A 26,974-nucleotide genomic window follows, 5' to 3' on the forward strand; every position below is an offset into this window, starting at 1 on the left:
ACACATCACGGTCTCACTCTCACTGTCTAGCTTTTGGGTCGGGTGTTAATTTACCACAGCAGGTTGGCACATGCTCTGACTAATAATTACCATCAGTATTTCCTCTGTGGCCTCAGGTAGCGGTGGCTTAAAAAGAGGGAAATCACCATGAAAGTCTCATACTTTTGTTAAATATTAGCACAAAAAAAAAAAACCCAGGCAACTAGGTTTAAACAGATAGGGCAACCTTTCCTTGACTGTGTCGCAACACTTACACGACACGTCATTTAATTTAATTTCCAGTAACTTTTGTATTTTACATGTTTGAAAGCACAAACGGATGACCACAGAAACCCATGATGTGTGCACATGTTGTTTCTTCTTGTCTTTCCCCCCTCACATGTATGATGAGGGATGGGAGGAAGAAGGCATCGGTTTTGATTTCTGCTTGCTTCAATGTGAATTGGTGTCAATTTGCTGACGACTTCGAGGTTCACTAGCAAGATGACTGAGGAAGGAGAGAAGAGCTAATATGTGCACTTCAGTATTTGTTGTTGTGGTCATGTAGTTATTGCGGTGTTGAACAGGCAGATTTTCCTCATATCATGCAGGCCTACTGTGTTGTATCAACATTTAGTTTGGATGCCTCAACAAACTGAATCTATTAGTTCGATAAAATAGGAATTGTTATTGTTTTGAATGACATTATACTGAGGATCACTGCCTTCAGTCCCTTAGTTTTATGTCAAAGTTTGAGTGACATTACAAATGCTGATACAAATTGGTTTTCTCCTCAATGTCAGAGGAAACAGTCACTATCTGGAGTCTCTCTCCATACAGTGTGAACACATAATGATTCACTCCAGGATTGTATTGTCACATCCTATTTCCTCCACCACATCTGCTGTGAGCCATCGGCCACAACAATGGTTATACAGGATGCTGTAGCCTCTATACCGTGTCAGAGCCATGAAAACAGCCTCCCAGGTGGAAGATCCTCATTACATCAGCTTCCAGTGAATTCATGATGCAGCACACATGGCCCTCGGGCTGCTGGAAATCCTTTTTAGTGTCTTCAACATGAGGCTTTTCCGAAAGCACAACCTGCTGTGGATTTAAGTTAAAGTGGTGTACAGTAACTGCAGCAGACTGCACTAATCCCTCATCTACATTCATATAACATCACATTTTACAGGATTTCAGGGTTTTGGACACTCGTCGTCCAGTTTTTCCGATGGTGGATTTCTTATTCCACTCTTAGAAAGTATTACAGTCATTAAAACAGCCACACATACGTTTGAAGCCTCAGAATCTGTTTGGCGTGTCTGTTTCTGGTGCAGCTTGCTGTGTCATTATATTAATGTAATCACAATCACATATTACAACACAACCGTTTGAATTTTCAAGGCCATTGTGTGATGTAACATTCAATCTATGTTTCTGAGCTTCCAGCAGAGAGATAAATGTTAAATGTTGACGCTTTGTGCCTTGTATTAGGCAATAATAATTGAGCTTCGACGCAGACTTTGAAACGGCCCAGCCTGATGGTTTTGTGAATTTGAACGTGAAGGTGTTGACAGATATGAGAAGAAAAATAAATTGCCTTTTAGAGGATAACAGCTGCAAACACACCCACAGTAAACAGGATACACTCGGGTGAAAGCTTGTTTTTTTATGCAGCAGCGTGAGGCTTAACCTTTTTCTGAAGAGGTATGATTAATGACCGTGAACATGCTGCTGTGTTTGACCGTGTTTATACAACAATTCAAATGCATTCAACACGCATGCACGCACACACACACACACACACACACACACACACACACCAGTCACGTATGTGACCTAGTCTCATTTAACGCTCAACGAAAACCATAACTGTAACCTTGTAGGGCCGGTCTATATAAGCTTGCTTACACAACAGACTAACTTCTCTTTCACATTACTACAGTTGTGTATATATGGTCAGACTTGTTGTGAATTTCCCCTTGAATCATACTTGCTGTTTTCTGTGTCTTGGCATGTTGGTGTTGATTGAGAAGATGTAGTTCACTGAATGGTTTTAGATAGTATCGGTACATTACGTACATCAAAAAATGTATGTGTCACTTTTCATCGACTAGACCGGGACCAAAATATCGTCCAATGGGTCTCACTGGACGTGGCAGGACTTTGAATCTCAATTTAAGAAATAGCCAAAACAATATGTCTTCCAAACAAAAAATGGAACTCAACTTAAAATATCGAAATGCAACCAGCGTTGCAACTAACTTGCATGATTAATCACGAATTGTTAGCTTTGAAGCTAACTAATATGTAAATGTGAATTTATTAGAGACTTATTAGAGTAAAAGGAGCTTCCTAACTTGATGGTATCTAAGAAATTTGGTCATGTCTTTGCGTTTGGATTCAGATGTTTCGTTCTAGGGCTCAGGCCATTTGTGGTGATCAAAACCTGTGACCTTTGATATATAAAATAATAAATCATAGCACATCTAAAAAGAAGCTGCAGTAGATAGAGAATTGTGAGATTTTTTTTTTAATCAGGTTAAACCAGTGTGGAGCTCTCAGTCACCTGAGATGAGCAGTCTGTTTGTCGGGGAGGAGCGAGCTGTAAGGGCGTTAAATGCAAACATCTTGTCTCTTATAAACACCTCCTGGGAAACGGGCTGTAAACATGTTGCTGGATGCTCCTGTGAAGCCACAGTGTTCTTCTATCTGCTGCCTCCTCACGCTGCTGTTGTTAATAAGATGCAGACAGACTGAAAGCTGCAGTATTTATTGTCCTGGTAGGATTCAGTTTGCGAGGCCTGATCATGAATTAGTTCATTTCAGCAGTCGAGGGCATCTTTAAAGTAAAAGTGGTACATTTGAAAGGCTAATGTTGGTGAATAGATGTACATTGAGAATGTTTTTTTCCTCCAAACCACAGCCGGTTTCTATTCCTACATTATACTTCATGTGGTTTGATGCCGCTGTGTTGCATAGTGGAAATAAGATTTGATCAAACTATCAGACACAAAATATCGGGTTGTTTTTAGACTTGCAGCAGCTGATGCTAGCCAGTTTTACAGTCACCAGGTGTTTGCACTGATCCACGTCATAATCTGGGCTGTAAATGTTTTGTCTCCTCGCAGGTCCTCAATGCCCAGAAAGCCGGGTACAAGGCAGCCATTGTTCACAATGTGGACTCCGAAGACTTAATCAGCATGGGATCCAATGATTGTAAGTTGCCACCTCCTCATTACACATACACACCTTTAGTATTTAGCATCTTACAGCTGCTTGGTTATGTGTCTCTGTTGACAGATGAGGATTTTCTTTTAATCCCTAAACCTGAGGAGAAGCTGAGCAGTTTTATAGTCAGACATCCATTTCAAGTCTCTCGATATACTCGAGGAAGGATGTGATGCCCTCCAGCATCGTGGCACTCCCTTACTATGAATCCACATAGTCCTTACTCTGGCCCACTTTTCTGATATGACAGTGTCTGGGTTCCACCTTCCAGTAATGTCTCACCTCTTCTCACTTGAAGGGGTGCAGCACAGTCATAGATTATTCAGAAGGCTTCTTGACCTGGTTTATGTTTTTAAGAAGAGAGTCGACCTCACAAGCTGATGTTTGTTACAGACTCGGTAAAGCAATTTCAGGTCAGTGAAAGTGTCAGCAAGCTTCAACTCAAACAGCACCACACACTTTTTCAAAGCCGGAATTGATGGTGGCGCATTCACAAATTTATGAACCAGACAATCCCACATGAACGGCCACTTGAGTCTGTCATGCTCTTGGTCTTCAATCTTCGCGCAACTACTCAAATACTAACTAACAAACATTGGTAACATATTGTGTCCCTTCAAGAGAGACTGATTTAATTTGATCAGTGTGGTCAACACATACAATCTGAATTGTTTTGAGGGTGACCCCACCTTAACAGGCTTTATTGTTGACTTAGTAGTTAGTAGTAAAAACAGTCTCAACTCAGAGTCCAGTTACCAACAGTTAGGCACAGCAACTAATTACTTTATTATAAATTAATTTGTTGATTACATTTTTGATCACATCCATTTGATCTGACATTTTTAAATTGCTTCTTGCGACTCACCAACTTCAAAGCCCAAATAAATGTGTGTGTGTGTGTGTGTGTGTGTGTGTCACAAGTGATTCCAGTATGTTCTAATGTCATTTTAAGACTATTTTGATGATTATCGAGATAATATCGTGAAGCAAACTATATCAGTTGCTGAAAAGCGTTTAAAAACTTTCAAAGTCTCATTTCAGGTCTTCTCTGAAAACACAACGTCATGTTTCAAGGTCGTTCAATAGAGTCGAGCATTGATTTGCAGTCACATGACATATTAATACTGTAGGTTTTTTTTCCTATTTTTAGTGGATGTTATGAAGCAGATAGATATTCCCTCTGTGTTCGTGAGCGAGGAGACGGCCAACTCTCTGAAGGAAGACTACACGTATGACAAGGGGTAAGTCTAAACCCGCATCTCATCTCATTTTTCTGCTGATCAATACAAACACTGAGCAGGTTTTTACTTCTCACACCAAGCTTTTCACAGCTCTCTCAGTGTAACGTTGTGAAGAGATGCTGGCTGCTTTTTTCCTGCTAAAATCTGCCTGCCCATTTTTTTTTTTTCAGTTGAATCTAATGTTGTTGTAGAATAATAATGCACGAAGCACTCACTATGATATATCAAGGCAGAGGATTTTTCTTGTGACGTGTTGTCACCGCTGCTGAGGTGGTAATGAAATGTCTCAGCCTGTCAGAGGAGCCCAGACAGCCTTAAAGTACCATTTTAATTTGTGTCTGTCTTTGTGTGTGTGTGTGGGTGAGTGTGTTGCTTGTCGGATACCATCCAAAATCCATGAGGGTTATTCCCGAGTCTTTTGCGGAGGAATGAACACCAAACATGGTTATTGGCAGACTTTTCTCAGTGTGGACCAAAGAGGTTGTTACAGACTTGTTGTTGAGGGGGGTTCAGTGAAATAGGCAGAGCCCTTTACACCGTATTAATAATTAATGTGGGGTTTTTTTACACAAAAATAATATTTTCAACATTGCAACTAAAATGAAGAGCCACACTAAAACGCTGCCACTGTTACGTCACATGCGAGATGTTTGTTGATTCCTGCCAACTCATAATGACTGTGCTTGTTTTTATAGGGGACATGTGGTCCTCATGCCAGACTTCAGCCTGCCGCTGGAGTACTACCTGATCCCCTTCCTCATCATTGTCGGAATCTGCCTCATCCTCATTGTTGTTTTCATGGTAGGTTCCGTTTAAGACATCTTCATTTTTTAATCATAGTAAACAGGTTCGCTGAAAGATTTAAAGACAAATGGTAATCTTTTTAGATTTTTGGGACCTTGTCACCTTTATTGGACAGTATGACAGCAAAGAGTGTTTATTATTATCACTATTACTGTTATAATTTTTTTTTTAAGAAGTTATTTGCTTTGTTAAAATAGGAGGTATGCCCAGGTTAAAGTTAAAAAGCTCTGTCAAGGATTAAGATACTCTGTACTTTTTGTGAAGACAGTTGGCTGTTGGGGATGAAAATCATGTTCATCATTGTTGATAACCGAAAGAAGTACTTACCAAAATATTTTGCAGGCAATTTGTCTATGCTTAGACTTATACTGTAACTGACGCAGACCAGATATTAATATTTTGAAAAATTGTACACAAGATTAATCCAAAACATACTTGGGTATGACATCCCTGTGAGCTAAATGGTACTTTATCTTTGTAAGTATAACTTCACTTAAGAGAACCTACGAATAAGGGATAGGTATTTGGTCAGCATACTGTTAATAGCTAGTATGAAAAGCAATCAAAAGGAAATGGGGTAAAGTGAACTAGCTGTAGATTGTATAGGAAATGTACACGATGGAAGAAAAATCCAAACAACATCTGAGATTATAAGAAATACAGCTAAAAGAAAGGTAGGATAAATGGCCACAAAATAACTTACTAACCATGATACTATGGTTACTTATGTTGCAAGGCTGCAACTACTCAGCTACCAAAGCACTCCAGTTTTCACTTTGAGTCCAGAAAGGCTCTCTGTCAGGTACCAGACCTCAGCGTGCCACTGTAACACTACTTCCATTAAGTCTAGCCTCCAATTTAGGCTCAAAACTGAATGTAACATTGTTGCTTGAGTGACAGAAATCACAGTTACATATTTTTGGACTCAACACCCAAACAAGAAGGGTACGTGTGTTTTGTGTACTTTTTCACTTTTTTTCTTTTCACTGCTGTTCCTAGATCACCAAGTTTGTCCAGGATCGTCACCGCGCTCGGAGGAGCCGCCTGCGCAAAGATCAGCTAAAGAAACTTCCCATCCACAAGTATAAGAAAGGTACGGAGGCAATCCAACGTCTTTAATATCTGTGTGTGTACCATTTACATCTTAAAGTCATTTGACTGTAAGTGAACACTGCTTTTTTGTCTGCCTCATTTGTGTGCTGGACCAAGGTTGTTGAGCCTTCCTGAAACAACAGATCGAACATCATCTCTGTCTGCTTTAGTCTCACTCTAACCTTTGACCTCAGAGTGTGTGACGAGATGCTGTTTACTCCCTCTACAAGGCTGCTCTTTCCTCACATGATTTGGCTCCAGAACAGAGATGTCATCAATGCATTACAACACATCATTCCTCCCTGGAGCTGTGCACCTTGGAGCTAATCGGATTAATATGGACTTGATTTTTTCCACAAAACCCTCCGCGGCAGATTAGTGCTCCTCTCTGTTGAGACTGGACACATGACTGATGGTTTGGAATGTAGTCTCAGTCATGCCGGAGACCTGATGGGGGTTGAAAGTTAAGTGTATTTTGTTTTTTTTAAATCTCAGACTTGTTGAGCAGATGTACAGTATGTGCTGCTTGTTTGTAAGCACACAGCTCCCCCCAGCCCGTCTCATTACAAGGGTCCGACAGGCTGTAGCATTGTTTCGAGATGCAAATCCTCTTTGTGCTATGGTCACATAAGTTTTGTCTGTGTATTTAGAGGTTTCTGTGCCAGCTGTGTTTCCTCTGGCTGCTGGAAAGCCCCTGACTACCATCAGCTGTGCAGGGGAACACCGGGCAGCTTTGTAGACTGCCGGCGGTGCATTATAAGTAGCCCCCTTGCAAAGCTGCTAATTGAGGGGGTTATGAGTCAGGCAGCTCCTCCCCGCCTGGCAGTAACAGATGCACGTGCAACACACCAGCCAAAAGCGGTGTGTGTTGCTCAAATAGCTGGTTTTGTCACGTCAGGCTCTGGTTGCTGCGTCTGCATGCAGCGGCCACTCTGACTCAGGGTTTCCACCAGGCACTGCTGCAGTCGACCTTGGCCGCTGCAGGGAGTTCAGATGTCCAGGAAACGGCCTCCCGGGCGGCGTCTGCGTCCCTGTCAGCTGAGTCAGAGTGTTTGGCGACACAGGAAGGGGACACCAAATCTCTACCTAATCACCATTTAAGCCCTGCGCTCTGGAGCAATGCTAGCTTGGCATGGACCCGAGTGCCCTGGTTTGAGCACTGGAGGAATGTAACAGTAGCAGGACAGTGCTACTGTTGTCTAGTGGGGTTTATTGTTAGTCAGTGTTCACATCAGGTAAAAATAAGACCTCTAAAAACAGAAGCTGCTTTTCTGAACATTTTGTGTTTAATTGAAATGAGAGCAGCAACTGGGAATAGGTTAACCAATAAAGTTTTCACAAAACAACAGTGGAACAGTCAAACGCTAGAAGGTATCAGCAATGCACAAAATAATTTAGCTTGTATTATTTTCGGGTTTACAATAGAAGATAAGTGCTTCGATTTTACACATTAAGTTCTCTTCAAATGGTCTTCAGGAGTAGCAGTGTATATGTGAAAAGAGTTTTAAAGCATTATAGCCTCGCAGGGAAGCTGCACAAAGTCTGACAAATTAATTGGGTCTGAAGACAACTACAAGTTTGACAATGAAAATAATCAGGGCTTGCGTAGTGAGCTCTGAAGCCCGTTCCTCATCTCTGCATGAGGCTAGCAGCTTGAGGCTTCGCTACTAGCATAACACATCCAGGACTCACCCCAACCGCTGGTGGTCCTGTTGTACTGCGGGTCATTTAGGTGCCAGGTTTTGACGAGGAGAATGCATGGAGTAAGTTCTCCCTGTTTGATATTGTTCTAGTAGTGAAATGTGTACGCTATGAAACATGACCTTTGTGGCCTTGTGGAAAACAAAAAAATACCAGAAGCTCACTGTGCATCTCTAACACAGAAACAATGATGAGCTAGAATCACAAAGCTGCTGTTACAGTAGCTCATCAGACCTCCGGCGGTCATTGTTTACATCATGCTGATTGTGTTTTTTTGTGTTGTGACACACAAGGAATTTTCAGCTCTAGAGTTTTGTTGGAGCAGCTCAGTTCCACAGAAGTTCCTGTGACGCTCATGACCTGCTGCTGTTCCAATTCCCATCCCGAGGTTTTTGGGCAGTGTGCCTAAACTTAAGGCTCAGAGCATTGGCGTTTGTCTGACTGTGTGTGTGTGTGTGTGTGTGTGTGTGTGTGTGTGTGTGTGTGTGCAGCATAAAGTGGGAAGGATGCCTAATGGCGCCTTTGGCCTCTGCTGCAACAGATAATGCTGATCTTGGACTTCGGGAGCTTTGAGCAGATGCAGCCATAGTGAGGGGGAACACTGGTGCTGTGTTTTAGTGATACTTTGTTTTTCTTGTTCGTTTTAGAAGTGCAGTTGAAAGTGCAGGTAGCCTGTTGATGCAGCTTATAGCATCTTGGGAGAATTATGCAAATGTCTGAAGCTGCAGTTCCTACAGTGGCCACTAGGTCCCGTCTCTGACAAGGTACTGAAGTGGCTGAGAAATATTGATGCTAGAAGAAGTTGAGGGATGGGGCAGGTACACTATTTTGTGCGCTGTTTGGTGATTGGTTGTTACCTCATTAGCAGAGTTCAAGAGTTCCTTAGAGAGATTTCGGCATTGACGTTTGACTGCCCTCATGTGAATCAAATACTTTCTTGCTGTGTCTGTGCTTTAGTTGCAGTTGGTTTGTTAAAAAAAACAAAAAACTGCCAGCGGCAGTGGTGATACAGCAGCTGTGTCTTTGGGCTTGGGAGAGTGGATAGGCCAGGTGTTCGCAGGGCGGGCTGCCACACACACCAAGCTTGGATGCAAGACTACAGTTACTTTGTTTTAGGAAACCTGCCCTGTCCGTTCTCTCTGGTGAAGTATATCTCAAGAAGAGCATCAGCAGATTGTCTGCGGCAGCTGAAGAAGTCTGTGTCTTATTGGGGAAACTACAGCTCACAAGCTTATGTATTAGAACCTCTGCTGGCATGAAAAACTACATATAAGCTACGTATAATACACCCTTTATACCTAAAATCAACTTTTAACTCACAAGCACACTCATTCCTAAAGCTAACCAAGTGAGGACGTAACAACCAATCACATAAGTGTGCCTAGAAGACTCTCTCCTCGTCCCTCCAGCCATCTCATTCTAGCAGCTGTCCTGAGAAAACGTCTCTCCTGACATTCAAAGTCAATATATCAGATATCAGTGACGTAATTGTCTCATTAGCTTATTTTGTATGTGTTCCACCCAGGCGTCACACGTTCTTAATATCCTTAGTCTAAAGGGTGTTATTATAGATGCTATGTGTATATTTTTCATTAATGTAAGGTTCTTGATTACGATGTACAATGTTGATTTATGGTTCTACATTCTGTGGGTGTGATGCATCTGTACTGCACGAGTGTGAGTCCAGAAGAGTTTATAAATGCCACATGGTGTGATGTCTTTTCTTGGTACGTGAAGTCATTTCGAGGAGATGTTAACCAGCTGATCAGTCACAGCCTCTGCTGCTGCTGTGCCTGCAGGATGCCTCTCTGCTGATGAGTGGATCTGCCCACCTTCTCTGGCAGAGGAGCTGAGAGTGGCAGAATCAGACATCTATCTATAAACTCTGCAAACACTTTGTTAGACATGCTCCTAATGAGACGTTGTTCACATATTTCCAAGCTGTTGCTGTTGTTGAGCATGTACTTATCTATACTTTTTCATAATTGCTCTCAGAGCTGGTGTAGATTTGAGATGGTGGGCTTTGGATAATGTCAGACATGTTGCATGTTTGGACATTGGAGTGCACAGGGTGAAATGAATACAAGCTAACACAAAGGGAGTCTGTATGGTTGGTGCACAATGCCTAAATGAAAATCTCGGTACCCGTGTAATTGATGCACAACATCAGCCTGAACGGCAGCAGGCAACATAAGATCTGTGTCAATGTACAGGATTATGTAATACCAGCTGCCGTGGCTGTCAGGGTGCGGCGTCACTGCCATTAACTTGACTTACGCTCTGGTTTCTTGCAGAGCCTTGCGTCATCCCTACTTGAGCTGTACGGCTGACGCCTGACATTGAGTTTTGATAGCAACCAGCGTCTAGCAGACAGTGAAGTGAACTACGAACTGTCTAAGGAAGCGAGGGAGGATTGTTTTCGAACCTTCATTTCTCCAAAGAGAGGTCTGGCCTCACCCCTGACCTCCAGTCTGATCCCTCCCTGCGTGTGATGAGTCACTCCCCTCGGCTTCCCCAACCATAGCTGGGAGGCGGCATGCACACACACACTGAACAGAGCAGCTGCAGTGTCTCAGCCATCGGTGTGTTAGGCATGTTGATGTCAGTACAGAGGAGCTCTCTCTGTCTTTCAGTTCACTGGCCTTAGTGCCAGTTGCCCCCTGTCTGGTCGTCTCGAACAGCGATAAACTGTTTTTTTTTTCCCTTTTTCCTCAGTGTTGTTCCATCACCCTCTCGCTCTGCTACACACATTCACTGCTCATCTGAAGTTCAGTAGGACAGCGTGGTTCCTCGGAGAGCCAGGAATGCTGGCAGGCCCGGCTGATTAATGAAAAGTGGAGAGGAGAAGAGCTGCATTGGCTCACAAGTCCTTTTTAAGATGTGCTACTGGCCCCGAAACGTAAATGTAAGGGAATCCCTGCATCTGCAGAGTGGACACGGTGCCAAACCATGCACACTGTTTGAAAAACGTATTTTACCAACTTATTTTAAAGCTTACTCAACTCAATACGCAAAAGCAGATATTCATCATCGGGCATCTATTCTATTTCTTCAGCCAACACTGTGGCAGAAAAGATTTTATTGAGCTGGTTTTTCACACATTTCTTGCTGAGGCTTTTTGCCTCAATCTCATTAATACAAGTTTTTAAAGTCTGTCGCTATTTTATTATTTATTATTGTAATCAGCCACCTTAAATGAAATTATCTTAATTTGTATTTTTAACACGCTGCTCTGGACACACACACACACACACACACACACCACACACACACACTGTACCTGTGAGTCTCATGAAAGGTCACAGTAATGGCACCGCTCAAGCTGTTCCCTGGTTGGGGCTTGTAGAAATGAGGAGTGGGGGTTAACGTCCACAGCGGGCTCTTTGATCAGAGGGAGTGGTGTAATTTGTTCCGTGACGAGAGCTAACCGGAGCAGACTGAATTATGTTCTACTGCTCAACACTGAGCTGTAGGTTTCTTACTGGACACTGGACAGAAACCTTGTTCGAGTCCTTTTCAGGCTTTACAGTCAACTGGACACTTCTGTTAGTTAAAAAAAAAAACAAAAAAAAAAAAAACATTACAGTGTCCAAATCTTTGAAGTCATATTAATAAAAACAATTTCCACACTCTACTAGTGTCACAGTACAGACGTATAACACCACACCGCCTGCATGTACTGATCGTCTGAAATACCAATGTCATTTTTATTTGATTATTATTTATTGAACTTTTTTTATTTTATTTTTAAAAGCCATGTAGAAAACAGTTTTACACACCAAACAAATGTATAAAGGACTTTATCTAAGGCTGACTACAACTGGGATCCTTGTTTGTATCTTTGGCTGTGATCAGACACTTATGATAACGTTGTTCTCACAGAGGTAACTGTTGCAGTGATGGGACAATACGTCCAGAGTTCTTCAAAGTCCAGTTATACAAAAAAAAAAAAAACATGCAAGCTGTCAGACAGTCAGCCAAGTTGTAAACAAGCCAGCAATTTTCTTGGTTGTCAGATGAACCTGCGTCATGCCTGTGTTGTGAAGATCCGACAAGGTTATAGTTGATGTGCGCTGCCAAAGTGGAGACCTGAACTAAAAACCAGGCTATATTTTGCTCCCTTTGCTTGCCAGGCATTGGCTACCAGAGTTTTTCGATATGTTTCTTGATTCAGTAAATAAAAAAAGGGGCATTGTTTTCAGTCACCTGCTCCAGTATACTGTGTGCCAAACTGTTCTCTTGTGTCATAATCCACTAAGGGCGCACTTACACGAGGCAGAGCTCACCGTCCGTTGCTCAAGCACGGTGCACTTTCTTGCCCCTGGCACGTTGGAAGAGGTGTGATGGTCGCTCATGCATGAGTACAAGCACGGCTGTGCAACGTGGCCATGAAGTATAATCATGCGTATTATGCCGCCTTGCATAATCGAGAAATCCAGGAATGCGAGAGTGCCGTCTATGACCAAAACGACACAACATAAGCTACAAAAAAGAAGTCAGTGAAGTCAGTCATGTTCTCTGTGTTGTTCTCCAGCATGATGACATATGGACAACAGGTAACCGTGCTCAGGCCCGGTCGTGGCCTGAGCAATGTGGCTGCAGGGCAGCGGGGGACTGGGGAACAGGGACAACCTTGCTTTGCCACGATACGGAGAAACTTGAATCATACAGGTCAATATATAGTGATAGCTTCCATTTTGTGAAGAACTTCAAAGTTTTCATTAAATATATAAGTCTGGACAGACAACTTTACTGATGCACAAAGGTTATTCTACTTTTTTATTTCTATTTGTGAGGTTGCTTCGTTTTTAAATCTCTCCAATTAATTTGCTGAGTATAATGTTCTTGTTACTTTAAGGAATGACAACCCAGACTCCAACACTAACTACTGCGTGTTGTAAGTTGTTGTAATGGCATCTGTTTTGACACATCTCAAATGATACCAGGCCGGGTTCACATTATCTCCACAGGCCAGTCTCTGAGTTCAAAAAGCCACTGAACCTTTTCGCTCTGCCTCACTCAGAATAGCTCAGTTAGTGCCACAGTTCAGCATTTCCTGAGTGTGTACTGGATCCATGCCTGGACAAACGTTCCCTCTCCCTCACACCCTGCCGTCCAGCGCTGGCCTGGTAGAGTGAGAAAGACAGGGAAAAGATGGAGGCTGCTCTGGACTCATGTCAAATAGAAGCAATAGTGTAAAAAAAAAAAAAGGATGTGGATGACGGCGAGGGAGATGTTTTGGAGAGGAAAAAAACAGTGTGAAGAGGACCTAAAAAAAAAACACCGCCATGAGTTTAAGTTGCTGACGTTGAGAGAGAGAAAAGGAAGCAGGGGAGGAGGAAGGGGAGGAGGAGAAGGAGGAGGAGGAGGAAGGGGGGGAGGAGGAAGGGGGGGAGGAGGAGGAGGGGGAGGAGGAGGAGAGGGGAGGCTGTGGTCGATGTGACTCCCCATCCATATACGGTCACATGCAGCCCTGGCACGGACACAGAGAGCCCAGTCGGGGGAAAACATGCTCATTTAGAGCTTACATAAACACACCGACCCACAGCCCTGCTCCGTCCCTCCGTCCTGGAAGAGAGCGGGAAGGAAAAGCAGAAGAACACTGTGGAATTTGAAAGGGAGTGCGCTGATAAATTCCTGAGCTTTGAGTGCGCGGAGAGGCTTTTCACCTCCTGTAACGTCAGAAAATGCAGTGCTGACGGTTTGGTGGTGATTCTCCCCTCAAGACTGAGGCTTGGATGGGACATATTTTGGGAAAAGTGACACAAAGAATTTAAAGAAACTTAAGGCAGCTGCATGAGATTCTTTCACTTCCACCAGCACAGGATAATATGATATGCTCCAAGACGAGATATGCAGTTATTGAGACATAATTATGTTATTAGCCATTATTTTGTGCATTATTTCATAACTGGACAGGTCAAAGTAGATTATCACGCTTGGACAATGGCCACTTGACACAAATCAAATTATATATAATTTACTACCCAAAATGGAACGATTAAGCCTTTTAACAGCTGATATCCAGTTATAAGTATAAATGTATATCTGTAAATTGTCCGTGATGTCAGAGCTGTGCAGATGTCTGACAATGATGCACTTCCACTGGTCAAGAAACGACCAAACCTCAGTACGGCACTTTCTTCTGAATGTGTTCAGTTGAAAAGCAGTCAGAAGATGATGATGATGATGATGACGTCTTGTGTTTTTTGACCCAGGGGACAACTACGATGTCTGCGCCATCTGCCTGGACGAATATGAAGAAGGTGACAAACTCAGAGTCCTGCCATGTTCTCACGGTGAGACACTGCTGCACTCTGTGTGCCGTACCATAATACATATATTTCCTCTAACCTGTCATGCTATTTATCCATCAGGACTGGTTAGGTTTGGTTTTGGAGATATCGGCCTTTTCTCGAATATAATGGAACTAGATCAAACTCGGCTTATGGTGCCAAAAAAGGTACTCGTGGAAATACTCCACAGCAATCTCTCTCTCTCTAGCAATCCTGACTCAGTCACTAATGGTAATCCACAGACCTTGTCGTGAGCAGTTTCATGTAGGGACTATTTTCTTTCCCCGAGCAGTGCAGAAGGAAGCATGCATCTACTCATGGGTGACAGGCTAGCTGACTAAGCAGATTAAGCTAGCTAACTTTAAAGCTCAGACAAGGAGGCCATTAGTGTTTACATTGCACTGATGCTATGATTCAGTCAGCGGGTGTAGTTTGGATCTACTTCCATATTCCATTATGTGAGAGAGAAGGCAGACATCTCTACAGCTGATTGCTCCGGACCCGGCAACTCACACCAAAACAAAGTATATGGCTATGTATTTCTGCTTTTTGGGTGAACTGTCCCTTAAACCTCTGCTAACATTATGTATTTTAAGACACTCTAAAGACTGACAGTTTTCTGTTTTCTGTAATCGTCCACAAAAACGAAAAGACCAGAACCTTAATTAAGTCAAGTTGCTTAATCAGCCCAAATTTTCCACTGATGGGTGCTTTGTCGTCCGCAGCCTACCACAGTAAGTGCGTGGACCCCTGGCTGACCAAAACTAAGAAGACGTGCCCGGTGTGTAAGCAGAAGGTGGTCCCCTCGCAGGGTGACTCGGACTCGGATTCGGAGGAGGGGGACAGCGGCCCTGACGAGAACGAGGAGGTGTCGGAGAGCACCCCGCTGCTGCGCTCTCTGGCCTCCACCAGCGCCCACTCCTTCGGCACCATGTCGGGAGCGTCACGCTCCGAGCAAGACCAGGAGTCCTCCGAGTACGAGGACGACGAGCTGGACAGCAGCGACAGCGAGGAAGAGGTCACCGTGGAGACTGTGGTGGTGCAGATGCAGCAGCCCTGCTCGGAAGCCCACGAGCACGATCTGCCCCGAGCTTGACTGTCAAGGCGGCGGGCCCGATCGGTCGCCCTCCCCAACCTCACAGCTGCAGACTATTGTTGGGGGTCGCGAAACAGATTCATCATCCGGATTCCTCTTTCACTGCTTACAAGACATTGTAATGTATCCTCCCTATGAGTTCAAATCTTAAGTTTTATTTTAACATGATTATGAATGAAGTGCTGATTTCCAAATGTGTGTGACAGGAAGTCAGTCGGCGAGCATATCTTAGGGGCTGGTGACACTGACGCACAGTAGACTGTTATACTGTACTCTTGAAGAGGTGATAAGAGATGGGTGGAAAAGTCCCCAACACACAAGTTCACACAAAGTAAGTAAAAGTACCGTGTATATAAAACATATAGATCACAATAATCTTTACCTTTTGATTCTCTCCTGTCCCACATGTTTCAGACGCAGGGGAAGTTTCATTACTGTACATACATGTTCATGCTACACTGACACACCTCGAACTGCTATGCAGCATCCTTTTGTAAAATTCAACTAACATTCAGCAAGTATAGAAACATTTAAAGCCACAGCAGAATATGGTTTTGCCAATTTATTTCTAGCCTTGATGTATGAAGGAGCCTAGGAGCTCCTGTCTGTGTTTTGTGCCAGTTTATCTGTTACAATCGTCCACAGTAAGACAAACTGAAGCCAAACCGGTTTGATAAACTCATGCGAAGCGAAGAATGTGCTTCTCCGTGTGACGTCACATTATGTTGTGTTGAAAGTGTGGACAGATGTCCACACTGCCTGTGGTAAACTTCTTTTGGCTGCTCCAGCCCTATCACTGCATTTAACACAAGCAGTTATTTGTTGATAGGCCTTGTAATACACATATGACTGACCTTTTCTCATTTAAATACACTTTATAGTAAATAAGTTGTTCTCTTTTCATAACATTGCTTGATTTTTGTTCATGAATCCTGTTGCCTTCTTCAGTTTATATACTTTGTCTTTGCTAGTGTTTTTTCCTGCTCATGTATGTACTCAATCTGAATTCACTTCAATAAAATGACACTCGACAAGAAAGCTGTTCATGGGCATCCATCTTTTAAATCCTACCCAAGTTCATTTGCACATTTTGAGAGCTCTGCAGATTTTTGTTGTATAGCTGTTCATCTGGCATTTAAACAAACACTCCAGTGAACTTGTTCAGTGTAATAACCTGATTAACTGATACAAATCAGCCTGTTTAAGTCCGGCGTGGTTCATTAGCGAGAGGAAATTATAGGATCTCTCTCTTGTCAAATATCGCTATTTCTAAGAGAGTGCAATTTCAGCTCACAAGATGAGGGTTTTCTGGGGTGGCATATGGGTTTTAAGCATCAACCATGATCCTTTTGTAAGTGGCTAGCTACTATAACCCACCTCTCCATTTCTTGTTTGCTTTATATAGTAAGCATAAAATACCCCAGGAGATAATTCAAAAACAAAAATGGGGCTTTCGTTGCTCTAAAATGAGCCTCCAACTTTAGTGAATATGTCACAAGGTCACAAAATGAAGAACTGGAACTAGTCAATGACGCAACCCAGCAATAACAAAGAAACGGGGCTCTGGAAATGATAGTTTTGGTCCTGGGCCTTTTCTTGTGAAGTAGGAAGGGTCCCATTAGTAAGAAAAGTTTATTAGAGTCCCAACTCATCAAAAACTGACAGATTGTAGTTCAGGCCCACCATCCCAAAGCATCAGTTTTATTCAAGTTGGGAATGAGACTCAAACTTTTCTTACCAATAGGACCTTTAACGGACAGACAATAAAAAGTCCACCATGTAACTTAAGAAATTCAAACTCACAATTTTGATATTTGCAAAATTTTATTTTCCCATAAGTGAATAAACAAGCTGTTCTCAGAGGAAAATAAGGGCAATTAACACTGATAGCCCGGCAACAATTATGTCGGATGGGCTCGCGACTTAATCTCTGACTGAAGAAAGTGAGGTAGCGTTCAGTGTGAAGAGAAAAAATAAATAAAAAGACAAGGAACATTTATCTGGTTGGAATAAATTTATTTGATCTGTCTGTAAACAAGGTGATAAATCAATTTATGGCATTTCTTGGTTTTTATGCATATGAAATCAGATGCATCAAAGAGACTGTATCCCAGATGTAAGAAAATAAAGTGGTGAGGAAAAAGGAAATTAACATAAATCGGCAAACAGGACTTGAAACAGGTTTTTTTTTTTTTCCTTCATGAGTACACATATCCCACAAGGCCTAAACAGTGGAGCTGAAGCTAAAAGAAAAAAAAAGTGCCAATGAAATGACTTCTTGGTGGACAGTGGGTAAAATCCATCTTACAACAGCAACAGATCTCTCTCTATATTATGGCACAGGATACACAGGTTCTGTAGTTACATTTCAACAAGACAACCATAAGTGTCTTTGTTCCAACCAATCCCATCTCCCATTGAGTGTCATTTCTACTTTGAAAGTGTTTTTTTTTTTCTCTCAGTTGGACGTTAGTTAGCAGTACTGAGCGCGGACAGACCGTGTGATACCCCAGAGCTCAGCTGACCTTAGAGTAGAAGGCAATTTATTCCACAGTTTTGTAGTTGTCAACACAGCATGGGTTTGTACAAATGCAGTCGTTTTCTACACACACAAAAAAAAAATTGAATGAGAATTTCCTTCAGATACTCCTACCCTTACCTCCCCCGAAGCTTGTTTTTTTTGTATTTTTTTTTAAACTGTAGTAAGTATTACTGTCTGGTTAGCGTTTCCTTCATCAGAAAAAAGTTAGCAGTCATCCATCACATGATTTAGAGCAATTGTATAAACACCCGAGCTTTGACTACACTTGGTCCTATAAAAAGAAAAAAAATTCAAACTGGACACATTCCAGATGGTTATATGCTGGGATTTCTACTGTCCAAAAATGGCAGCCTTTGAAAAAACAAAATAAAAAAAAAATATATTACAGGAGCTGGCAAACAAAAAACAGTATTAAGTGCCTGAGCCATTGTTACTGTGGAATGTCCATGGGTTTTTCATGTAGTCAGGGAGGTTGTGATGACGGGAGGAGAGGCTACCAGCATCTGGACGACACCAACGCCCGCAAATCCAGCTCGTGATCATTAACTGAGCTGATCTGAGCATCCCACCCCCCTCACATACACACACTATCCCCCTTTGTGTATAAAATGTAGTCAGGACAGAACAGTGAATCTGAAAAGAGAAGGGGTTAGGGGACTGGTTGGGAGATGTGCAGTGTTTGATGAAGAGGAGAGTCTCCTGTGAGGTTTGTGTTGTCGCCTGCTTTGAGCAAACAGGATGGGGAAACGGGGAAAAGGGGAGGAACTGAAATTTTGGCAGGAGGGAGCGTGGTGGGGGGGATAGTGGTGGGTGTGAAAGGGGAAACGACAGTGGACCAAGATATGCAAACAGTCTGTCCTCCCGGACATGATCGGGGAAATAGAAGAGGAAGACATGACGAGCTTTGTTACCGCTCAAGTGCTCCAAAGGCATCGGCTGCTCAGGGAGGGAGTGTGTATGATCGGGATTAGGTAATGGGCACCATGACAGAAAGAAATGAAAAAATATCTACTTCAAATTGACGCTATAGCCTTCACTGTGCAGGTGTTTGGCCAGAATATATTTTTTGCTGGTCTTAGTACAGATTTGTCATGACATCCTTTTAGCAACATGCTCATCTTTGCTATGGATCAACTTATAGTGCTTAAAGGGGGGGGGGGTACACAGCGCAAGTGTGTTGAGGGAAGAGGACGGGTTGGGGTAGATGACCACAAAATATGGGATAACAAATGGGGAGGAGAAAGGGAGAAAAAGAAAAAAAAAAACAAAGTAACTACAGACTAGGACTGGAAGTAGTGTGAAATGCAACAGGGTGGCAAGGGTGAGCTGCTAGGTGGCTGGGTACAGGCTGCTTTAGTATCCGGACTTCCTCAGGTATTCAGCCATCTGAAATGCTTTCTTGTTGAGCTGCCCTCCATGGACACCTTCCTTCCCCATGACAAAAACCAATGCTGGAGTACACAAAGGAAAAAAAGCAACAAAATAAATGAACAGACATGGTGATAGCAGGGCTGGAAAATAAAACACTTTTTTGCCACCTTGCTAAATGTGGGGCTACATCATTGAGAACAGAGCTTGGGCCCTGCGCTTGTTAGAAATGCTCCTGAAACTTTGTTTAAATGGGACTGTTAGGGCGGGAAACATGGGCTTGATGGTAATTTGTTTTATTTTTTTGGTCTGTTTTTTCAAGTTTTGTGTTTTTTGTTTTCCTTTTCGTTTGTTTTTCTCTCCCTCAACTACATCACATAAGCTACGTCAAAATTAAACTAAAACCCTGAATCCCTCAAGTATTTTGCCATCGAGTATGCCTTCTTATTCAATCCGCCTCCATGGACCCCTTCTTTGCCCATTACCAAGACCAAGACTGAAAGAAAAGAGACAGAGAAGGAACATTTAGAGAAGGTGCGGAGATCACACAAGTGAAAAGAGATGAGTACAGAGCCCAAAGCGGCAGGCAGACGAGACAGCTACAGAGGACAACAATGGCACAAAAAGCACAGCGGCGCTTTGGTCTGGAGGCTGTACTGAGCCTAACCATTCATTTTCTTATCAGTGCTGCTGGTGGTGAAACAACAAGACGTCACAATTGGGAAGACAGAGTGCGAGAAGAGCAGGTGAATACATGTAAAGGACGCATGCAAAGCAGTTTGTCTGGATACTTGTGAGGACCATCGTGGCAGAGGCTCACAGCTATAGCCTCTGTTTACTCCATTTAAATATCTAGGTTGATTTCCCATGGACTGTTGATAAAAGAAGCCAATTTCCCACATAAGCGAGCTCTCACTGCAAGCATCATTACTTGAATGGGGCTAAACCAAGTCACCGCTGACTGGGTTTCTTTTTTTATATTAGTGTTATTTTTCTTAACAGATATCATTTCTGTCTGCCCAGGGATTACTAGATTATAGCCAACTTTGGTGCAACTAAGAAGCTGTGTATTGTCTCAAATATTTTAAATTTGACAAGATCACACCCCAGGTCTTTTAAAAAACACTCCTGAATCTGACTTGCTTTTGACTGAAATTGACAACAACCAAATCATACCTGAGGTGAACTGCTGAATGAATGCATTATTTTCCTTTAGTAAATAAAATAACAAAAAAACCCACCAAAGCTGGGCAATTTATAAATCAAATGGGTTAGTTAAAAGTGAAAACATTACTTTCAGCTGACAAGGAAAATGAAAGCCTCTAAATAATTGATCAAATCCACATCACTCATGAGAAAATCTCTTCTGAAAGCACCAATAGCAATGACCTTAATAAAATCACCATATTTCTATACTAATGTATTTGTCTGCCATATCTCGGCAATAATCCTTAGCTCCAATTTGCACCATGAATGGGAACAGGGCACAAAACTGGCATCAGCCACTAGCCGACTGCTGGTAAATGTATTACCAGCCCAAGAAAACAACTGTGATCTATTGGTCGCTGGTAATGTTCAACTATTTGGCTGTTTAAAAAATGTAATTTTTTTGCACCATGAATGGTCCATAAACTTAAGCTTCTGAATCAGATCAGCTTCTTGTGCATTTGAGTAAAACAAGCAACCAGGCATTGTTTGGATTTGGTGCAGAGCTACGTAAAAAGTATAACTTGGTGTTCATCTCCAAGTCTGCTCTAAACTACTGGAGTTTACTGCACTCCACATGAAGAGCCAAGTCTTTATCATTTCATCTGTTATCAATTCACACCATGCCAGCAGCAAAGAATAGAAAAGTGAAACTTCTACTGAATACTAACAACCATAACTAATGCAGCACACATGCAGATACAGGAACATGCTTGTGGTACCTCTCCTCAATACATGTGAAAGACCTGACGTGCCTGAGTAAGTATTTCGACTAGAACACAGTGGAAGCATGTGAGCAGGGGGCAAATTCATACTTTTGAGGGTAGGAGGTGTGTTAACCAGGAAGGAGGAAGATGCATGCAGTTCAGGAAGTTTTTAGTGAATCGTGGCCCAAAGAGTGAGCCAAGTCTGTGCAGAATACAAACCAGGTACCGTCTCAACTGCAAGTTTTTGTGGCGTCTGGGACAAGTGGGGAGGACAGGAAATCGGGGCCCATACAGGCAACATGAAGGCTGGCACAACTCTCAGGCAAGTCCCTTAAAAGGACTGAAACTGGTACCAATTTGTGAGATACAAATCTCTATCATTGCTAGTTTAAAAGCTGACAGCAAAGTGTTATCTGTCTAGAGGTACTTGTAAGGATCTGTAGTTTAAACTCTCAGAGGATTACACATGATTAATGCGTCAAATCTACATTTCATACAAATACAGAAGAGCTATTAATTTACACATTTGCATGAAGCATGTCATTTAACAATTATCAGCCTTCAAACAGATCTGTGAGTGAGCAGTGACCTCTTTGGTCAAGTGTTTAAGCTATCTGAGGACAAATCAAGTGCCAGATTTGTTGTGGTTGTGTTAGAAGGCATCCAGCTTGAAGTTACAGCCAACTGCTATATCTTCAATTTGACTGATTAAGTGTACTGGAATGTACATCAATGCAGACTGAGTTTTTAGCGCTATATTATTTTCTCAAAAGATATAAAGCAATTAAATTCTTTAAGATTTATCATACATCTCATTATATGTGAATGTGCAAATCTGAATATTGAATAAATCAGGAAAGGGGATAATTTAAATTTGAACCGAATTGTATCTTAAGGGCAATAAATACCAGGAACAAGGAACCATAAAATCTATCTAGAAAACAGATAAAGATCAATAACAAACCGGAAAGTGCACGAAATGTAATCAATTTAAGGCTTGTGACTTGTTTAGCTGCAAGATGGCTAATATTTCTTAGCAATGCTAACAACACTAGACTATTCACATCAAATTTAACCTCAATATACCTGTTACTGACAAAACCAGAGGGCATGGGGACAGTCAAAATTTAAGGATATTCCTCTTTACCCTAACCCAATGAACCCAGCTGTTCCTACAGATTACATTTAGCTTAGGTGCACTTGTTCCCCATCATTATCATATGACATTCAATGATAGCATCCTACAATTTACACACGTAACACCTGTGTTTGTTTCATATATTGAGGAAAGGTGCATTCAAGATTAATCTCCACATGCACAGACAACACAGAAGTTATAAATTTTGCTAAACTAATGACCAACTTTATCAAAGCAGGCTACGGTATCACTGCGCCACTACTAAAATGTATGCCACCAACACTGAACATGGGGCTTACCTTTGCCAGCTCTGCCTACAGTAATGTTGTATGTTGGCTCTCCTCCTTGACTTTTTGTCCGGATGTCCATTGTCCAGTCACCGTCAATAAGGAGGCTGTCTCTGATTACGGAGCACTTTTTACTGCCTAAGGTCAGCCCATTCGTGAAGAATCCTTCGCGGTCCTTTCCTGTTAACACATCGATTTCTTCAGGCTAAAGGGGAACAAAATAAGTAAGTTAGACACATGTTCATCTCTGCCAATCTTAATGCTAAATGCCCAACACTTCAGAGAGACTCTCTAGTATGTTCTGTTTTCCTTCGAGATTATTTGTGGGTGTTTTTGAATGCTCTTATTGAACACAATTCTCATCTATTGCTCCACAGTGTGGGCGCTGTGAAGCCTTCTGAGACTGATTAAGGGCCACACAAATAAACTGTTTAATTCATCTGCCTCTGATCTTCTGAATATTCCCATTTCCTCTCCAAGCCATATGTTACAGTGCTACTAAAGTATGGAAAACTGGAGCAGCAAATATTCATCTAATCCAAATGTTTTAAATATTTGATTATCTGATTCCAGCTTCTTACATGACTATTTTCTGGTTTCTTTACTCCTCTGTGCCAGAAAACTGAATATATTTGGGTTGTGGACAACTAAAGGCAATCATTTTAACGGGTAAATAATCAATGGATTAACAATGAAAAATAAATATGACCTACAACCCTATATGCACTAGGTTAGCGGCATGGCATTTTTGTCATCTAGGATTTACAGCATGTTCTACTGCCATAACTGTGTACAACACTCCACATTAGTGAAGGTGCTAAATATGAAAAGTTGAAATGTATGCTTCAAGTGTACATGCTACATTAAAGACCTGGAAACAAATCTAAATGACCAACAAAAAAACTTTTAAAACCAACACCTCACTTCCATTATCACACACAAAAAATTAATTAAGGATAACTACATTTTAGTTGGACAGAATACTTGCATGTGAATCACAGCAAAGGACTTCTGTAAATGGCCTAGATGTTATGTACAGATATGATTCAGCAAGGAAGTGTGTTGCACTCTTATAATTATGGTTATCATTCATGATCTAACATTGGGTAATACCCATTTCAGTTCCTTAGAGGTATGAATTATTTTTTCCATTAATCCAAACTTCTCAAATGCATCATTATTTACCATCTTAAAGATGGCCATCTATCACTGAATCTAAATTAACCCATGAACCTGCAATGATAATGATCTAACTTGTCTTGCTCATAGAGAAAAGCCATTGTTTAGTGTTTGACTAAGGATTTGTTGCAAATTTTGAAACTCCACAAAACTCGTCACGACAGAAGATGGTACTCAAGTATGGAGAAAGGATGTCCAGATGGAAAAAACGTGCATGGTCTGTTTAAAGACACAGCTGACTCCATTATACCATCACCAGCAAGTCTTGAAATCTCAGAGGCCCACTACAGCTGACAAAAACATTACGCTGAGATCTGCTTTATAAAATCCTGAACCTAGTGCAAATATTCCAGTTTGTGACTACTGCTGCTTACATGTACAAAATGTGTATTTCACCGCACTGTGGTAAATAAATCGTGTTCATTAAACTGGGGTTAGTCTTTGTACCAGTTGCAGAACAAAAGGCGTCGCCCCTGAACTCCAGAACTGCACCGTCATGGCACACATGAAACCCTTCAAGGAAGGGGGGGGGGGGAAACAAAAAAAAAAAACAAAAAACGGGAAACTTAAAGGATTTCCATTGGCGCACACAGCGTCAGCATGGTGGCTAACTGCATGTTGGGGCCCGGTTAGCTTTTTTAATTAACATCCGCGTCTTTTTCTCAAGGGGACTTTACGATTCCCGCATGTAACTCGCACTGTTTAACACATTCTGGCTTAGTTACTCAGCACTCGTCCAGTCGAGTTTAACGTTACATCCACGGGTGCGGGGGGAGACAAGGGCTGGTGAACCATTAGCTTTTAGCTTCACATCGGCCTTTACACATCAAAGAAAACACGAGTTTCAATTCCAGACCACTTGTGTCCTCCGCAGATAACGTTAACCTGCCCCGGTGGCCCGGCCGGACACTCCCAAGTAACAGCGGCACAGTCGCTCATACCTCACTAGTCTGGAGCATGGCTCATCATTTCATGGCTAACCGGCTCTTCAACACGACGATCCGCTCGTTACATTCGCTCTAGGGCTCATTGTGCGTTAACCTGCACACAAATATTTAAATGACTGACTAATAATTTATTTAACAGACAAAATGGAGGCTCAAGGCAGCAGCCGAAACGATTGTTTAAGTGAAGTTATATTCGCATAAATACTGCAATCTGCTGAGGTCTACGTGCGGATATTTGAACATGTAAAAATTCGCGGGGAACACATTTTAGCGCTGCTACAAACGTAAACCGAGACCAAACGTCTCGATTAGCCCCCGTGAACAAAATGAATAAGAAACTGGGAGTGTATCCGCCATCTTGGAAAATAAGGGGCGGTAGCGCAGTGTGATTCACAGAAGCCGAGTAGGAAAAAACGAGAGGGACCAGCACCGGGCGAGCACGCCAAGAACGCATGTGAACACCGCCAACTTTGCGCTATTAGCGTTAGCTCGTAATGATTTTCCAATGGGGATGACCGGCCTGATTTGAGCTAGCCTTGAGCTATAGTTTACTAAATCATCGATACCGTCACACCGCTGGTTGACGATGCTGTCCGCCAAAAGAAACTGCATGTTTTAGTACACATAAATGACAAAATCTCGGAGGAATTCATTGTTTTGCGAACTGATTACCAATAAAATCCTAAAATTGGCTATGCTTTTGTCAGACTCGCTCATCTTTATCTGACTGGTTCAACAAGCAAACACGGCTAGTGGAAGCTAGCTTACTTGCTAGCGTTGCTAAGCTAGCGCTTTTAGCTCGAGTTAGCGGCACAGTTAAGTCATTGGCGTCAGTTCCCTCTGGCTGCTTTGGCACATACTTCCAGATGGAAAATTATGTGGATATTGAATCCGTGTGTTAAGTTAAATCTACTGTAGATAGATAAAACATCATGGACTGGTGGTAAAAAAAAAAAAAAAAAAAGCAACGGTGCATACGTGCCAATGCATCTTGTGTGTGACCACCGGATACCATGTGTACCACACACTGCTCGCCTTACCCTCATTCAACAAGGCCTGGCTATGCAGTGAAAAGCACCGGTGTGCAATATGTGCATTTTCCTCCTCTGTAACCCTCGAGGCTGACACACAGTTCCATACTCACCGTTATGTTGGTGAAGGTACCGCCGACATGGGATGCCCAGACGTATTTGGCGTCCGTGTAACCAACAATGGCCGAGTCCTGGCAGCTGCCATCAGCCATCAGGTTCTCCACGTAGCTGTTCCAGGACATTTTTGTGGAATTAGTTCTAAGATGAAAAAAGACGAAGGGTCAAGTTGAGTCACAAACGTCTCTCGAGCGACGAAGAAACTGCGAGGAAGCTGTTTTTATCAGTGGTTTAACGGGCCTCCAGCAAGCAGAACCCCCCGGCTCCGTCACGTCCCGGCTTTCTTCTGGTCTAGGCAATGAAGAGAAGCCGCTGGAATCGGACAGGCGCTTGGGTGTAGTCCTCGCTAAATCACTCCGCCTGGGTCGTTGTTCGCCCGGCTACCTCATTGCATAATATACTGCGGAGCGGATGAATACATCGTGGCAACAAGCAAGACAGCCTATTTTTCTCAGCTACATCAGAGATTTGTGTCAACATGCCATTCTTGTTATTTTGTAGAAGATTAAACCAGGCAAAATTGAAAACATAATCATTTGCACAGCTTCAAATGTGCAAAGTAGAATGTAATTCCCTTCTGTTAATGTTTGAGACTTATATTCCACCAGTTTGCTTTACAAATATTCATTATAAGGGATGTAAACTTGTTTTCAACACACAATTCACATTAGTTTCTAATACTAATCACTGAATTCACATTAGCTACCTCCTCTTTTGCTGAGCACTAAATCACTGTTGTTTTGCAACATAATGCAATTTTGGCTTGTCTTTGGTTTCAGATTAATATGACGTTACCCCTCTTTACTGGGAAAGTGGACGCATACAAATTATTAATGCTAGATCTTCTTTTTTTTCTCCTTTTCAATAGGCCAGGATTCATTAGAGTCACTCATCATGCACTGAGACACAGGAAAACACCCTCTAAAGGCCACTAAATCACTACAGGGTAAAAACAGAGTGACAGCTTCACACTCACGATGCTAATGAGCCACTCTGGAGCTCCAATCCA

At 42.3% G+C, this 26,974-nt stretch overlaps 2 protein-coding genes across 3 annotated transcripts in view; one reads left to right on the forward strand and one right to left on the reverse strand.

The window, feature by feature from the left end:
• rnf13 (ring finger protein 13) overlaps positions 1-16,481 on the forward strand; it is a 48,346-nt gene extending 31,865 nt beyond the window's left edge. The window contains exons 5-10 of the mRNA XM_030434031.1: positions 3,114-3,201; positions 4,364-4,454; positions 5,150-5,255; positions 6,258-6,351; positions 14,270-14,350; positions 15,073-16,481. Of these exons, the coding sequence (XP_030289891.1) occupies positions 3,114-3,201; positions 4,364-4,454; positions 5,150-5,255; positions 6,258-6,351; positions 14,270-14,350; positions 15,073-15,443 (831 nt within the window). The 3' untranslated portion in view covers positions 15,444-16,481. The remainder of the gene's footprint in view (positions 1-3,113; positions 3,202-4,363; positions 4,455-5,149; positions 5,256-6,257; positions 6,352-14,269; positions 14,351-15,072) is intronic.
• A 961-nt stretch (positions 16,482-17,442) lies between these two features.
• Positions 17,443-26,432, reverse strand: pfn2b (profilin 2b). 2 transcript variants are annotated; one of them, XM_030434032.1, is made up of 3 exons: positions 25,962-26,432; positions 22,704-22,896; positions 17,443-19,436 (listed from the first exon to the last, which is right to left on the reverse strand). In XM_030434032.1, the coding sequence occupies exons 1-3, from the start codon at positions 26,088-26,090 to the stop codon at positions 19,339-19,341; spliced, it is 420 nt and encodes a 139-aa protein (XP_030289892.1). In that variant the 5' UTR covers positions 26,091-26,432; the 3' UTR covers positions 17,443-19,338. The 2 variants fall into 2 exon arrangements, with proteins under 2 accessions (XP_030289892.1, XP_030289893.1); XM_030434033.1 differs by lacking the exon at positions 17,443-19,436 and adding an exon at positions 19,608-19,849.
• Between the last annotated feature and the right edge of the window lie 542 nt (positions 26,433-26,974).

Source organism: Sparus aurata, chromosome 11 (genome assembly GCF_900880675.1).
Source record: "Sparus aurata chromosome 11, fSpaAur1.1, whole genome shotgun sequence".
NCBI classification, from domain to species: Eukaryota; Metazoa; Chordata; class Actinopteri; order Spariformes; family Sparidae; genus Sparus; species Sparus aurata.